This window comes from Rhinichthys klamathensis, unplaced genomic scaffold (assembly GCF_029890125.1).
Source record: "Rhinichthys klamathensis goyatoka isolate OS25496 unplaced genomic scaffold, OSU_Roscu_1.1 h1tg000169l_1, whole genome shotgun sequence".
In the NCBI taxonomy this organism is placed as follows: Eukaryota; Metazoa; Chordata; class Actinopteri; order Cypriniformes; family Leuciscidae; genus Rhinichthys; species Rhinichthys klamathensis.
The window spans coordinates 4046056-4061674 of record NW_026606700.1 but is presented as its reverse complement, the minus strand read 5'-3'; the positions used below and the strand labels follow the sequence as shown (position 1 = coordinate 4061674).

At 37.8% G+C, this 15619-nt stretch overlaps 1 protein-coding gene across 2 annotated transcripts in view; it reads left to right on the top strand.

The window, feature by feature from the left end:
* Positions 1-15619, top strand: part of tbc1d22b (TBC1 domain family, member 22B) — a 57630-nt gene that overhangs the window by 7958 nt on the left and 34053 nt on the right. Inside the window, exons 2-8 of one of the 2 annotated variants that reach the window (XM_056259774.1) lie at positions 688-744; positions 1040-1395; positions 2190-2357; positions 6633-6703; positions 9794-9922; positions 13561-13626; positions 14836-14950. In XM_056259774.1, the coding sequence (XP_056115749.1) occupies positions 688-744; positions 1040-1395; positions 2190-2357; positions 6633-6703; positions 9794-9922; positions 13561-13626; positions 14836-14950 (962 nt within the window). The remainder of the gene's footprint in view (positions 1-687; positions 745-1039; positions 1396-2189; positions 2358-6632; positions 6704-9793; positions 9923-13560; positions 13627-14835; positions 14951-15619) is intronic. The other variant, XM_056259775.1, reaches the window with a different exon arrangement.

Here is a 15619-nt window from a genome sequence, read left to right as displayed (position 1 = left end):
ACAGCATCTAAAAAAAATTGAAATCTTTTGTAACGGTCTTAGTCACTTTTGATCAATTCAATTTTATACATCCTCCTTGTGTATCAAAGTTTTAATTTCTTTAAAAACAAGACAAAAAAACATACTGACCCCAAACTTTTGAATGGTAGTATATAATGAAGTCATGCGAAAGCAAGCATGCTACTATTTGAACTCGTTGCACAATGCATTCTTTTTTTTTTTACATAAAAAAAAAAAAAATATTAGAATATGTATTCGGTTTATATTGTGTGATATGCAGTAAGCTAGTATTTCGTTCTGAACATAGCCGTGCCATTGACCTAGTTTTACTGTATCCTTCCTTGTGACTCAGAAGAGGGCGTTAAGACATGTTAAGTAGCATCTCTGATTTTAACTTTTATTATTCTTGTGTGGTGTTTTGTCTTTTTGGAGCTTGACATTCCCAGTCCTCATTCTCTTTCATTACATAGAATAGTGGACTGGCCAGGATATTCCTCAGAAGTTTGATTTTTTTTCATTCCATGGATGAAAGAATATCATATGGTTTTGGAACAACATGAGATTGTAAATGCATACATTTTGAGATGTAGTATAGGCATATATTGTCATAAGGCTGAAAAGTATTCAGGATCTCCCAGCCCTTTTTTCTGACTCTTTATAGCAATTGTCAGCTTTTCTTTCTCTCAGCTTACAGCCAGTATATGGAGCACAACACCCTCCTCTGGACCCACGGAGACACCGTCCGTAAGTGCTGCTAGCTGGCGACTGTCTGCTGCGTGCAAATCAGCCATATCTTTTTCAGTTATTTGTTCCTTTACTCTCCTCATTCATGTTTTTTTTTTTGCATTTCAGTTGTGGCCCGAATCCATCTAAACATGTTTATTGAGTGCAAGATTTGCATAGACCTTTTGCAACATTTTATTTTTGATTTTTGTTGTTCATTTGTCATGCATTTTCCTTTCTTACTGTAACCTATCTATATATTATAGAGTGTGTGCAATATAGCCGCTTTAAAAAGCTATTTTTTGTTTTGCTATAGATTAAAAGACACTCCGAAGGCCAGCAGTGTGAACACCAAATCCAAAAAACCTGCAACTTTCCACGAATTTGCCCGGAGCACCAATGATGCATGGGACCTTGATGATGAAGAGGATGACTGTATGTTCAGTCTCAAACAGTCCTCATCTTCCCCTGTCCAATCACGATCTACGCCTCAGACGCCCCGACTCAAACTCTTCAAAGCCCCAGAGGACACAGAGCCACTGCCCCGCCTACCAGACAGGCTGGAACCAATCAGCACAAACCTCGATCAAGATGGACTGGATGTTGAAAGTGGTCCAGCCAATGGCAGGGTGGTAAAGTCCTGTAGCGACGCCCAGTTGAATGTGAATGCAGGTATGCTCTGGCAGCGGTTGTTTTTAAGCTACACTATTGTAAGAAGCTGTAAAATGCATGTAAAATCATTAAGGTGTATCAATTTTTTTTTTTTTTTTCTGTCTGTATTCTGAAAAGTCATCATTACCTAATTGCTGTTTGTTATACTGCTGGTACGGCTGTATAAATGACTTTTTGACTGTCCAGTCACAGACTGCTGTAGATACTTTCAACTAAACAGTTTGAGGGCTCAAGTCGATAAGGGTTGGAAAAACTTGTAATATTTTAGCCATGCCTTACCTTAAAGAAGCTAGCTTAAGTTTATTAACCTCAGCATCAATGAAAAATAACCCTACTTGTTTTTTTGCGCAAATTGTGGCAGTTACATTTGTTTTGCTTATGATTCAAGTCAATCTGGTCAACAATGTTTTTTTTTTTTAAACTAAATTTGACTAAAAAACCTGTAAAACTGACTAAAATTAAAGACATGAGGAAAATATATATATATATATATATAAACACTGTATCATACATATGGGGCGTGCGGTCCATATAAGCTGAGAATACTCTGCATACACAAGCCATTCGTGGACTCACTGATTAGTATTAACACTATAAATTCCCTTTTATGAAGTATACCATAGTATGTATTACATGATAACATTTTGGTAATACATATGTAACTGTCTGTCATTTATTTATTTGCCAAACAATGGTCATTTTCTTCAAATATATGTCTGAAGAATATACATACATGCACACATATTTTATGACTTTTACCATGCTTAATGTTTGTATCTTTCTATCCTGTTTAGCTCGCAATACCCTGCAGAAACAGCAGTCACTTCCTGTGCGTCCCATCATTCCATTAGTTGCCCGCATTTCAGACCAAAATGCCTCAGGAGCTCCTCCCATGACAGTGAGAGAGAAGACTCGATTGGATAAATTTAAGCAGCTACTTGCCAGCCCCAACACAGACCTGGGTAAGCCTTAAAACAAACAATTAGGGATTTTTGCTTGCATTAAAAGTAAAGAAAAAAGAGAGAGATAAGGGACTGTTTTCATTAGGATAAAAAAAAAAAAAACGGATCACTTGTGAGTTGCTTGTTAACTTAATTTAATATAAGATATTAATGTCCGTCCATCAGGACCATCTCAAAACAGAAAGCCACAAAACCCTCACGTGTGTTCGCACCTCGTTCTCCTGCCTGGTTTTTCAGCCTCTAGCTGAATCTCTTTGCCAGGTGAGACAGTGTGGGATGGCAGAATGGATGAAACCCGTCCATGATGTTATCCTACTCTTCCTGAGTTCATGCTGAGAGGCCCTTCTGTTCTCCCCATGTTCTCCAACCAATCGTCTCTTCGAGTGCACCTGCGAGCTGGCGGAACAAAAACAAGTTTTGCGTGTGCCTTCATTCGTTTGTGCTGCTGATACTATAATGATGCTATCAAAGAGAGTCACTCTTCTTTGTTTTATAGTTTCAGCCATCACAGGTTCTGAGCTTTCTGAGCGACAGGCTGAAATCACGGGGGAATGAGAACCATCAGTCATTGGAGGGAAAAATTATGCTTATGCACGTCTTTCACTGCGCCTTATGAAAAATGTGCTTGTGATATAGTTGGAGGGGGTTCCCTGCACAGTATTCTGGGTTCATAATGGCTTCCGAGATCTTTCATCATTCTGCTATCATATGACAGTTGGCAGGTGTCCAATTCCATTAGTATTTTAGGAGCGCTTTAATATCGGTTTCATGTTTGTTCTAACTCAAAAACGACCCAGGAGCGACTCACCAGATGTTTAGGTTCAAGTCTTTTAAGTTTTCATAGACGTTGCGAAAAGCAGTTTTACATTCGCTGATCACGATGACCCAGAGGGCTTGGTGGGAGTTCACAAAAACAATCCTCAAAAAGTAGTGTAGGCTTCAGCACCCGGACAGATCGATGGTATTTGGTGTAATGGCATCCACCTGCAATGTAATGTTGTCTTTATAACAATGACAAAATAAGTAATTGAGAATAGTTGAGTTGAAAAGCTCCACTCAATAATAATAATAAAAAGGAACAGAAAGAGAGAATGGCTAAGATGATGATTCATCTGGTTTTCATGACTACAAATATCTTTGCGCTCTATTGTAAGATCTGAAAGTACAAAACCATTTTTCTTTGATAGTGGTGCTTGCAAAGGCAAGGATATACCAGTCACACTTTAGCATGTTACTTGTCCTGAATTGTTTATTGATACTTTGTGTGACATGTTAAGGAGGCGTTTGTTTGTGTAAATGATTGGAATTTATTATAGAGCCTTCGGGCTATTTTGGCTTGGTGCCGGTAAGAAGCCATCTAGCAACCACACAGAATACCCTCGCAACCGCATAAAAGATGTAGCATAGCAAGTTTTGCAAACGTCTGAAGAATTTTTGTGACATTGATTATAAACTGGTTTTATTTACTGTCTAGAGTATTTCTTCAGTAACTCGGAGCTCCCGAATCTCTATGTTTTTTGTTCATAGACATAAAAGAGAAGCAACAGGAAGTACACTGGCAAAATCCTTAAAACAAAGCAATTCACTCGAGAAGCAAAATTGATATAAACCTAATTTAATATTTTTAAATACTTGTTTAATAATTACGTTTATTTTATTTATCCACTGGCTTATAATGTCTTATAAATCTATTATAATTTGAGGTTTTTACTTTGACAAGAAACAGCCGATGTGATAAAATTATTTCAGGATATGTTCTCTGAACACTAATGTTAAAGGGTTAGTTTACCTAAAATTTTTAATTCTTTCATTAATTATTCACCGTTCCAAACCCATAAGCTTTTCGTTCATCTTCAGAACACAAATGAAATCTGAGTTTTCTGTCCCTCCATAGACAGCAACGCAACTGACACTCTGACGCTTCAAAAAAAAAAAAATCATAAAGAGATCGTAAAACTAATCCATATGAATTGAGCGGTTTAGTCCACATTTTCTGAAGAGACTCGATCGCTTTATATGATAAACAGATTGAATTTAGGCTTTTATCCACATATAAACATTGATCAGCGAACATAAACAGAAGCTCAACCGAACCTGCTTGACGCGTGAGAACAAACCTTGCAGAAGCTCAAACGTGCTGCGTAACACGAGAATGAACCTCATTGGTTATTGCTGAAGCTCAAATGTGCTGTGTAACACGAGAATGAACCTCATTGGTTCTTGCTGAAGCTCAAATGTGCTGCGTAACACGGGAATGAACCTCATTGGTTCTTGCTGAAGCTCAAACGTGCTGCGTAACACGAGAATGAACCTCATTGGTTCTTGCTGAAGCTCAAATGTGCTGCGTAACACGAGAATGAACCTCATTGGTTCTTGCTGAAGCTCAAACGTGCTGCGTAACACGAGAATGAACCTCATTGGTTCTTGCTGAAGCTCAAATGTGCTGCGTAACACGAGAATGAACCTCATTGGTTCTTGCTGAAGCTCAAATGTGCTGCGTAACACGAGAATGAACCTCATTGGTTCTTGCTGAAGCTCAAATGTGCTGTGTAACACGAGAATGAACCTCATTGGTTCTTGCTGAAGCTCAAATGTGCTGCGTAACACGGGAATGAACCTCATTGGTTCTTGCTGAAGCTCAAACGTGCTGCGTAACACGAGAATGAAGCTCATTGGTTCTTGCTGAAGCTCAAATGTGCTGCGTAACACGAGAATGAACCTCATTGGTTCTTGCTGAAGCTCAAATGTGCTGCGTAACACGGGAATGAACCTCATTGGTTCTTGCTGAAGCTCAAACGTGCTGCGTAACACGAGAATGAACCTCATTGGTTCTTGCTGAAGCTCAAATGTGCTGCGTAACACGAGAATGAACCTCATTGGTTCTTGCTGAAGCTCAAATGTGCTGCGTAACACGAGAATGAACCTCATTGGTTCTTGCTGGAGCTCAAACGTGCTGCGTAACACGAGAATGAAGCTCATTGGTTCTTGCTGAAGCTCAAATGTGCTGCGTAACACGAGAATGAACCTCATTGGTTCTTGCTGAAGCTTAAATGTGCTGCGTAACACGGGAATGAACCTCATTGGTTCTTGCTGAAGCTCAAACGTGCTGCGTAACACGAGAATGAACCTCATTGGTTCTTGCTGAAGCTCAAATGTGCTGCGTAACACGAGAATGAACCTCATTGGTTCTTGCTGAAGCTCAAATGTGCTGCGTAACACGGGAATGAACCTCATTGGTTCTTGCTGAAGCTCAAACGTGCTGCGTAACACGAGAATGAAGCTCATTGGTTCTTGCTGAAGCTCAAATGTGCTGCGTAACACGAGAATGAACCTCATTGGTTCTTGCTGAAGCTCAAATGTGCTGCGTAACACGGGAATGAACCTCATTGGTTCTTGCTGAAGCTCAAACGTGCTGCGTAACACGAGAATGAACCTCATTGGTTCTTGCTGAAGCTCAAACGTGCTGCGTAACACGAGAATGAACCTCATTGGTTCTTGCTGAAGCTCAAATGTGCTGCGTAACACGAGAATGAACCTCATTGGTTCTTGCTGGAGCTCAAACGTGCTGCGTAACGCGAGAATGAACCTCATTGGTTCTCACACGTCAAGCGAACATGCTTGAGCTTCCGTTTACCAGATCTGTGAGTGAGTTGAATAAATGTTTAAATGTGATGTTTAAAATGTTAAATGTTTAAATGTTTAAAACGCTATATAAATAAAGGTGACTTGACTTGACTTAAATGTGCTCTTCAAACGTCATGCCAACATCCCAAGCCAATGCTTGATCACCTGTGAATCGTGAACTTCCCAGCCATTTTTTTTAAAGTCAATGTGCAGTTAAGTCTTATTGGAGTTGACATATATCAAGGTGGCATGGCTGTGAAAACTGTGAATGTGTTTGCTAATTAAAAATAATTGTTTATTGATTATGTTGATAGAACTGTAAGTTAAGTGTCACTGGACCTGTGAAGGCAGATTTAGAGTATGTCAAGCATGATTTTCTATCACAGAATATGAACAAATTCTTGATGCATGCTTTTAGCTGTTGATTAAGGCTGTTGAATTGTTTGGTCCTCTTATTCTGATTCCATCCCCCTCCTCCTGCCCCTGCAGGTCTCTTTTTACATTGTACTTTCGTGTCCAAACCGCAGTATGATTGTGTCATCAGCTTGATTATTAGCAGCAGTCGTTTACCTGCAAAACAACTCGGCAGTTTCATTGTGCTATTGAAGTATTTGTCATTTTGGATTAACTTTATACTTTTTGTTCATACAGAGGAGTTACGGAAACATAGCTGGTCGGGAATCCCTCGTGAGGTCCGGCCAGTCACCTGGAGACTTTTATCGGTAAGTATTTACTAGTACTTTTTCCTTTCCATTGCACGATTCTTATTTAAAAAAAACAGAGGTGAACAACATATTTCAAAACAACATATTTCAATTGGACTGAAATATGTTGTGAGCCATCTTTGAACTCATTTTGCTCACATAATCACCACGACACATGCCCTAACCAATAGTCCACGACTCTGGTGCCTTCCAATATTTTTTGTATTATTATTATTATTATTAATATATCTGACTGTATCTGTTGTCTTCCTAGGGAAAATAACTTTTTGTTAAACATGTTTTAAACTTATCTGAAATGCAGCCAAATTAATATTTAATTCAATGAATACTAGCAAATGATAAATTACTGTTTATTTAATTACAGCATTAAAAATCTTTTTTATCTACTGTAAGCCAGCATCACAAACTTTGCGGTTAAGTTGTGCATGGGGTGCGCAATCATTTTTTATGCTTTTCCGAGGGTATAAAACATCTGTGCCACTTTCAGTTTAATGTGTTATTGATTTGTTTTGCAATATTGGCCTTGCTGAGCACTTAATGTCAGCAGAAATGTGACTGTCATCATAGGAGGGGCAGAGTGGGCTGCTGTGTTATGGCTGTATGTGCGCAGATGTTTGGAGAATGCTTTACAACCCTCATTTGCGTTTCTGGTGCAAACTTACACCGTCAATAACACGCACCTCCGGGCTAAGCTGTACAAGCAAATCCCCACCCCAGCCCAGCTCCTCCAAGCTTTTGCCGCTTCATGCAATGTTTGCTGGGGGATTAGACTAAATAATTCCATATGTACAATGATGCAGAGGTGAATGCGCGCTGAACGAATGGGAGGGTGCCAAATGGAAGCGTTTAGTCTCCGTTTTTCATATTCAAATTGTGATTATAAAGAGCAACATTTGCGTTTTATTTTTGTAGGCCCATTTCACGTTTGTTATGTCAGAATCGCATTGAAAAGCCGTTTTAAGATGATTTAGATTTTTACAATGGAAGTTTAATAGCTGTTACTACAGTTTTGAAGGGGCAATGATGGGGCGAATCCAAACGAGCTGAGTTTGTGCAGTTATTATTCGCCTGAAGCTACAGGCGTGAGCTGAATTGAGAGTGAGATTCTGAATGTACGTTATCATTTGTGTTCAAGCGCTCGGCAACTCTGTGTGTGCTCATTAAAACAAGAGTTGAGAAACAATGGGAGGGGAAGACACTTTAAAAACATCATTTTCAGAAACATGATGGAGAGTCCTGACAAACGATCTAACTGACAGTTCCACGCCTCCACTTCTGCTCTACAAATAGCCTGCACTTGTTGTCTGCTCTTTAGGGACTCGTCTGTAGCTACCAAGTATATTTTAGCAAAATTGCATCCTGCCTGTGTGTTAGTTTAGTAACTACATGATTAGAAGTTTCTTCCCGAGTTCTGGATTTTTTTTTTTTTTACTTTTTGAGGTCTGAGGTCTTCGTAGCTTTCTCTATTCTCAAATGCGCTTCTTAGTTAGTAGTGTTTGCTAAGGCAAGCATCATTGTTATTATTGCTCGTACCTAGAGTTAGGGGTTTGTTCAAATCCCTAACCCAAAATATTAAAATGAAGCAATTACTCTATGCAATGTGAATTACAAATTGTACTCTTTGGACAGTATAACAGGCAACGTTTCGCCCCCACAGACAATATAATAGGGTGAACACATAAAAAACCCATAGACTTACATTGAAGGAGGGACCTGAGTCATCAAAAGGTTAAAGGTTTGGGGTTAGGTTTTTAGTTTTTTGTTTTTTTTTACTTTTATTCCGCAAGGATGCATTAAATCGATCCAAAGTGACCATTATTTTGAGATTTCAAATAAATGCTGTTCTTTTGAAAAAATTTTATCACAGTTTCCACAAAAATATTAAGCAGCACACCTGTTCACAGCATTGATGATAATAATAAATAATTACTGAGCACCAAATCAGCATATTAAAATGATTTCTGAAGGATCATTTGACACCATAGACTGTATAATGGGGTGAACACATAAAAAAAACCATATACTTACAATGAAGGAGGGACCTGAGTCAACAAAAGGTCAAAAGTTTGGGGTTGGTTTTTATTTTATTTTAAATAAATGAATACTTTCATTTAGCAAGGATGCATTAAATTGATCAAAAGTGACCATTATTTTAAGATTTTAAATAAATGCTTTCTTTTAAATATTAAATTCAAAGAATCCTGATTTTTTTTTTAATCACAGTTTCCACAAAAATATTAAGCAGCACACCTGTTTACAGCAGTGATGATGATAATAAATAATTATTGAGCACCAAATCAGCATATTAAAATGATCATTTGACACTAAAGACGAGTAATGATGCTGAAACTTCAGTTTTGCATCACAGGAATAATTGACATTTTAAAATATGTTCAAATAGAAAAGTTAGTTTAATTTTGTAATAATATTTTACATTATTACTGTTTTTACTGTGTTTTTGATCAAATAAATGCAACTTTGGCGATCATAAGAGCCTTATTTCAAAAGCATTAAAAAATATCACCATAACTTTTGCTTTGTATATTTTCAATTGTAATCAGTGTGCAACCGCCTAGCAACCACCCTATCATTCTAGATAATTTGGTTCATGCAATTTGTTTAGTAAGGCACTTTGGTAAGAAAGCATCTGAAAAGAACTTAAATGAAATGTAACTTGCTTGATTTGCTTCTCTTGTTAGAAGGTTTTTGAAAAGAGTCATTTATATGAGCAGCACAAAAAAAAATCCATTAGCATCAAGTCAGTGAGATATATTCTGAAAAGCATTTATTAATCATTTGACTTCAGCACAATAAAGCTCATCTCATTGAAGTGATCCAATATGTAGATTTAAAAAAGACGAAAAGCTCTTTTCAATCTACCGGTAGCTTTTTTTCCACATGGGACTGCGCAGTATTGAACTGAAGTTACATGTTGCTGTTTTTAATATCTTTAGTTTGCATTATTTTTAGGTTATATTTTGGTATAAGGCAAAATACAATTGGAAGACATGGAGAAAGTATGTATACAGCAGTTGTTTTCTCAATATTATTAAATTAGCATTTCCTCTCTCCCTGTGATTCTCTTAGGGCTATCTTCCTGCCAACAGGGAACGCAGGGATCTGGTTCTCCAGAGGAAGAGGGAGGAGTATTTCGGCTTCATCGAGCAGTATTACCACTCCAGAACAGATGATAACCACAGAGACACATACAGACAGGTAAAACTCAATAGAGGGTATGCACGTGACGTCACCGTCGGCCGAAGTGACTGCGGTTACGCCCACTGAGTGGCAAAAAGACTGAGTGGCAGCATTGGTTTTCAGCGAGAATGCCGTGAGAAACACACAAAACACATCTAAAATGGGAAAAGGCTTTGAGATCGACTGCACAAATAGATTTGGCAAGAAATCTGAGGTATATTTTTACAGACTGCTGAAAGCTACAGAAAAGAGAAGCAAATGGATCGCTGCATTTCCCAGAAACAACTGGACTGTGAGATATACTGTACGAAATGTGGATTTACTGTTATCATTTTGTCAATATGTTGAATTTTGGGGTAAAATCATTCCTTATATATTGTATTAAACTATTTAAACTGTCTGATAGCCGTTTGTTTTACTCAAGTTTTCGCAGTTTCCCCTATTAACTCCAGTTATGCAGCAGATCTTTTGCCACTCAGTCCGGCTGAATAGCATGTTCTGGCAGGAAAGTGACGTCAATGCATACCCTCAATACATAAAAATTGGGTAGAGTTGGTTGAAATTGACCGTTCTGACTTGTGCATAATTTCCATGATTAATACCTTTATCAGTCCACTGGAAAACAGTGTTGCTTACAAAGCAGGCTTGAGTAACAGAATACTTGAAACAGCGTTACATAATTAAAGAGACAATTTAACGCAATTCTGTTATTATTCTGAAGAACATTTAAATATTCGAAGATTTAAATGTTTTTTGAGATCTTCACATTCGGTAATGTAGATGTTTCAGAGTGTTTTGGGAAAAGTTTTGCTGAAACATTTTGGAGTTCATTGTGTTGTACATTATTATGTTTAATGTCTCTGTACCACATCATTGTGTCAATTACTACAGACAGTATTTGTACAAATCCCCTGGTGCATTTAGACAGGAAATGCATTGTCTGTGCTAATAGACAGCATGTCAGACATGCCGTCCTTAAATATTCTGGGTTGCTTTCAACAAAATGTCTGTTTAAATCCAGGTATCATAATACACAGGTGTATGCTGATTTCACCCTTTCGCAAGATGTCCATTTCAGTGGAAAAGGATCTTGTAAAATGCGACATTTGTAAGATTACAGACATTACTGTATGTTTTTAAATTCCAAAGTTTATTGTGAAATTCCAGTTCATTTTGCTATTAAAGGGCTAGCTACTCTTAGTGTCCATACATCCCTCAAAAACACATCTGGTTTGTTTCTTGTAAACGTTTGAGTTAAACAAGCTTCATTTTACAGGGCTTCCTTAAAGGGAAGTAAAGTTCACCCAGAAATGAAAATTCACCCTCATGTCATTCCAAACCTGTATGACTTTCTGTCTTCTGTGGAACAAAAGAAGATATTTTGAAGAATGTTGGTAACCAAATGGTTTTGGTTCCCATTGACTTCCATTGCATGGACAAACATCCAGTTCAGTTCAATTCAGTTTGGTTACCAACATTCTTCAAAATATATTCTATGTTCCAAAGAAGAAAGAAAGTCTTGCATGTTTGGAAGAGTAATTGATGACAGAATTTTTCATTTTTGGGTGAACTATCCCTTTAAGACAGACTAGTTGATTTTGAAAAACCCTGAAAAACAATTAAATGTTTTTGGTTTGTTAGATTTTTTTCTTTTAGTGTTTTTGAAAAGTTTCCTATGCTCACCAATGATGCATTCATTTGATCAAAATACAGTATAAACAGTAATATTGTGAAATATGACCATTTTCTATTATAATATATATTCATTTGTTGGCAAAGCTGAATTTTCAGCATCATTACTCCAGTCTTCAGTGTCACATGATCCTCCAGAAATCATTCTAATATTATGATTTGCTGCTCAAGAAACATTTCCTATTATCAATGTTGAAAACAGATGTGCTGCCTACTATTTTTTGGGAAACTGATCGTTTTTTCTTTTTCAGGATTCTGATTAAATAGAAATTTCAAAAGAAAAGCATTTATTTGAAATAGAAATCTTTTGTAACATTATAAAAGTATAATGTATACTTCCTGAATAAAAGTATTAATTTCTTTAAAGAAAAAAATCTTGGTAACTTGATAATCTTCCCTATGAACTAGTTGCTTATTAGCATGCATATTACTAGGATATTGGCAGTTTATTAATGCTTTATTCTGCATGATCATATTCAACATCCCTTAATCCTACCCAATTCCTAAACTTAACACTACCTTACTAACTATTAATAAGCAGTAATTAGGAGTTTGAGGCAAAAGTCGTCGTTAATAGTTAGTTCATGTAGTGAGAATTGGACCCTAAAATAAAGTCTGACCAAAATCTTTTAAATGGAAGTGTAGATTGGCACATCACTGCTAATTATTTCTAACTTGTGATTTAGCAGATGCTTCAATCCATTACTAGAACAATCCCCCTTGGAGCAACCTGGGGTTACGTGTCTTACTCAGAGGCACAATGATCTTAATTCACTCATCAATCCTTGCTGAGTTTGAACAAACAACCTTTATTCCTGTAAGCCCAGGGGCTTTGTGTATAATACTTGCATATATTTCATCCTAGAGGTCTGGATGATACATTAATGAATCGAACAGATCCCATTCTCTTCAACTCACAGACGCTTTTGCAGAGATTAAGATTATCAGTGAATAGTACTGTAAATTTTAGTCTGTTCCTCACACAAAGCTGTCACATGACTTCAGAAGACTCATAATGCAGTGCACAAGTCGTATAAACAATATTTAGGAGACTTTTGCACCTTTTCTTTGAAACTTAAACATATTAGATTTGATTTTTGGATGAACTATCCCTTCAACCACTAGGCTACACCAGACGCCACTTTGTTGAGGAACTCTGTCGTCTCTGTAGTGAGTCAAGGTTACACCAGCTTCCAGAAAGCTATAGAAGTAATACACCCAGATTTTGTTCTGTGTGTTATTAATGGGGGAGGGGGGCCGAGATCAATATTCTTATGGGCTGTAAAACTCAGGTTAATGGTGCAGGACTGGTAGTCGATTGCTATGCGCTGCCTTCTCTCCTCTCTTGTCCGGTTCCTCAGGGCTTGCTGGCTCCCAGCCCCTCATTTCATCTACTGCAATACAAATCGGACACAGACCTTTAAAAGGATTTATGTGGTCGTACAGAACCGTTGGACTGGCCCCTGGCTGTCTGGGCAGAAACACTAAATGACCTTTTAGTGTGGTCACAGTCTGAGAGGGCGAGGAATGGCGGTGAATACAAGCAAACTGGACTTCGGTGGCCTTCGAGTGACCTGCATTACTACAAAGCCATTTCGTCCAACATATGAGGAAGCGGGAAGAAAATAAAAGGGAACCAGATGAAAGAGAAGGGTCGCCACCTGTATGTGCGACTGGACGCAGTGCTGTCCATTTTCAAAGTGAATTCATGCAGGTTTTGTGTGTAGCTTGTTACGAAACCAGATCAATAGCGTGTGCAGTTTGGACCCTGATGGTTTCCCTCCATTTACTGGAAAGGAAAAAGCACATATAACTCAATTTAGTGCTCTTGGGGCATATTGATTTAATCTCTTATTTTTTCTTTCCCCAGGTCACCTGTACTTATGACACTCCAAGTCGGTAACTGGTTTGTGTGGGTGTGCATTGGAGTTTACCTGAATATACCTGTGTGTGTCTTTCCATAGATTCACATCGATATCCCGAGGACGAACCCTTTGATTCCTTTGTTCCAGCAGCCGCTGGTGCAGGAGGTATGTGATATTCTCTGGCGCCAACACCTGAGTATCGTTGCACACCGCACCTGTGTCAGACCCTCCAGGGTCATACAGACGCTCCGATGTCACACAGCAGGCACTACACACTTAATGTAATCGCATAGATAAGAGAGTGAGTCACACAATCATGACCATGTCATATTTTAACTCGAAATCAAAAGAAAATAAAGAAGGGTAAGCCTATTTTTAGGACTATTAAGGTTTTTTTTTTTTTGCATTGTGACAATTGTTTGCAAGACAATTAAGACACATTTCCCCCAAATTACCATTACCATAATGCATCTAATGCAGCTTTTCTTTCCTAATTCCCTTTTTTCTCTGGTGATTCTCAATACATTCTAATTACTGTAATATGACAAGCTCTTCTTAAATTGGCATAAATGGCCATACATCTTTGTTTAAATGCATTGCAGCAAGCACATTTTCTTCTAGTTCTCATGTAAATAATGTCTTGGTGTGAAATATGACCAATTAAATTCTGCAACAAGTCAAAATTTAGACAAAGACATATTCTTGAAAAGCTTCAAGAGATTCACTCAAGGAAAAAGCTTAGTGTTCTGGATCAGTGAATATTTGTACTTTTTTGGTTTGTTTATAATCATAGTTTTTGGTTTAGTCCTTAAAATTTGTCAATATTAATCATGATTTGATAATTTACTTAAAAAATATTTATACATATGTATGTGGAAATATTTGAGTAAAAATATACAGTATTTTTTTTTTGCAGTTCAGTTATTTTGTGAAGCTGTTCAAGTTTACCAGTGTTTAGCTCTTTCACTCAAACTTTTTGGCAATTTTTTTTTTTCCAGATGCATAATCTGTCTTGTTATAATTCTGTAAAAAAACAATTTTTTCAGTAAATCCGCTGATGATATTAACTGTTCTGGATGGATGGGTTGCTTGCAGCCACCTGAGCTTTGTGTCATTTAATGCTTACCAGCAGGGGGTGCTGTGGTGTTTTTAACTTGTTAGAGAAGTGTACAACACTTGTGTAACCCATAAACAAGGAACAGAGCACTTGAAATGCAGCTGCGTTTGGAAATGCAAGCTTCCAAAATGAGTTTACCTGTTGGTCTGTCAAGTGTGAATTAAGCAGCATCAATTGCTAAAAGTCTACACAACAATCACAGTTCTTATGAGAAATGTTTTGTGAGAATCATGGAAATCAATTGTCTTGTTTTTCAGGTGTTTGAGCGGATTCTGTTCATCTGGGCCATCCGCCACCCCGCTAGTGGATACGTGCAGGGCATTAACGACCTGGTCACACCTTTTTTTGTGGTCTTCCTCTCTGAATTCGTTGGTAAGCGTTTAATAACCTTCCACATGGATCACTTGGTCCACTTGACTGATTCTTCACCTTTCTGAATCTGTCCTTTTGGTTGAGCACATCAGTTCAGTTTGCTCCGCTAATATGTCAGAGTCAGTGAGATGCAGACAGGACAGTATCTGACAGATGATGTTGGAAAAGGGTTGTATAAGTGTAAACAAACTGACAATATCCCGTTGAAAATGTCAAACACAAAAATACAGAATATCAATTATCTTTGAAAGAAACTCTGAAAGATAGACAGTGGGTGAGAGAGAAATGGTGAAAGAGGGAGACGGATGGAGAGAGTGACGGACAGAAAGAAAGGGAAATGGGAAGAAGACAGAGAGAGAGAGAGAGAGAGAGAGAGAGACAGTTTGATAGACAAGGAATTAGACAGAGAGAAAAAACACAGGGACAGACACATAGGGAGAGAGGAAGACAGGAGAGATGGATAAATGGATAGAACGATCATTTGATCTATCATTCTATGTGTCTGATATTCTATCTATCGCTCTATGTGTCGTTTGACTGTTCTATCTATCGGTCTATCTGTTTTCTTGGAGCAGTAGATGATAGATGGATATGCGTTAGATTATATTAGAGATGGATAGACAGACACACAGACAAAGGGACAGATGGAGAAAGACAGATAAAGTCAGA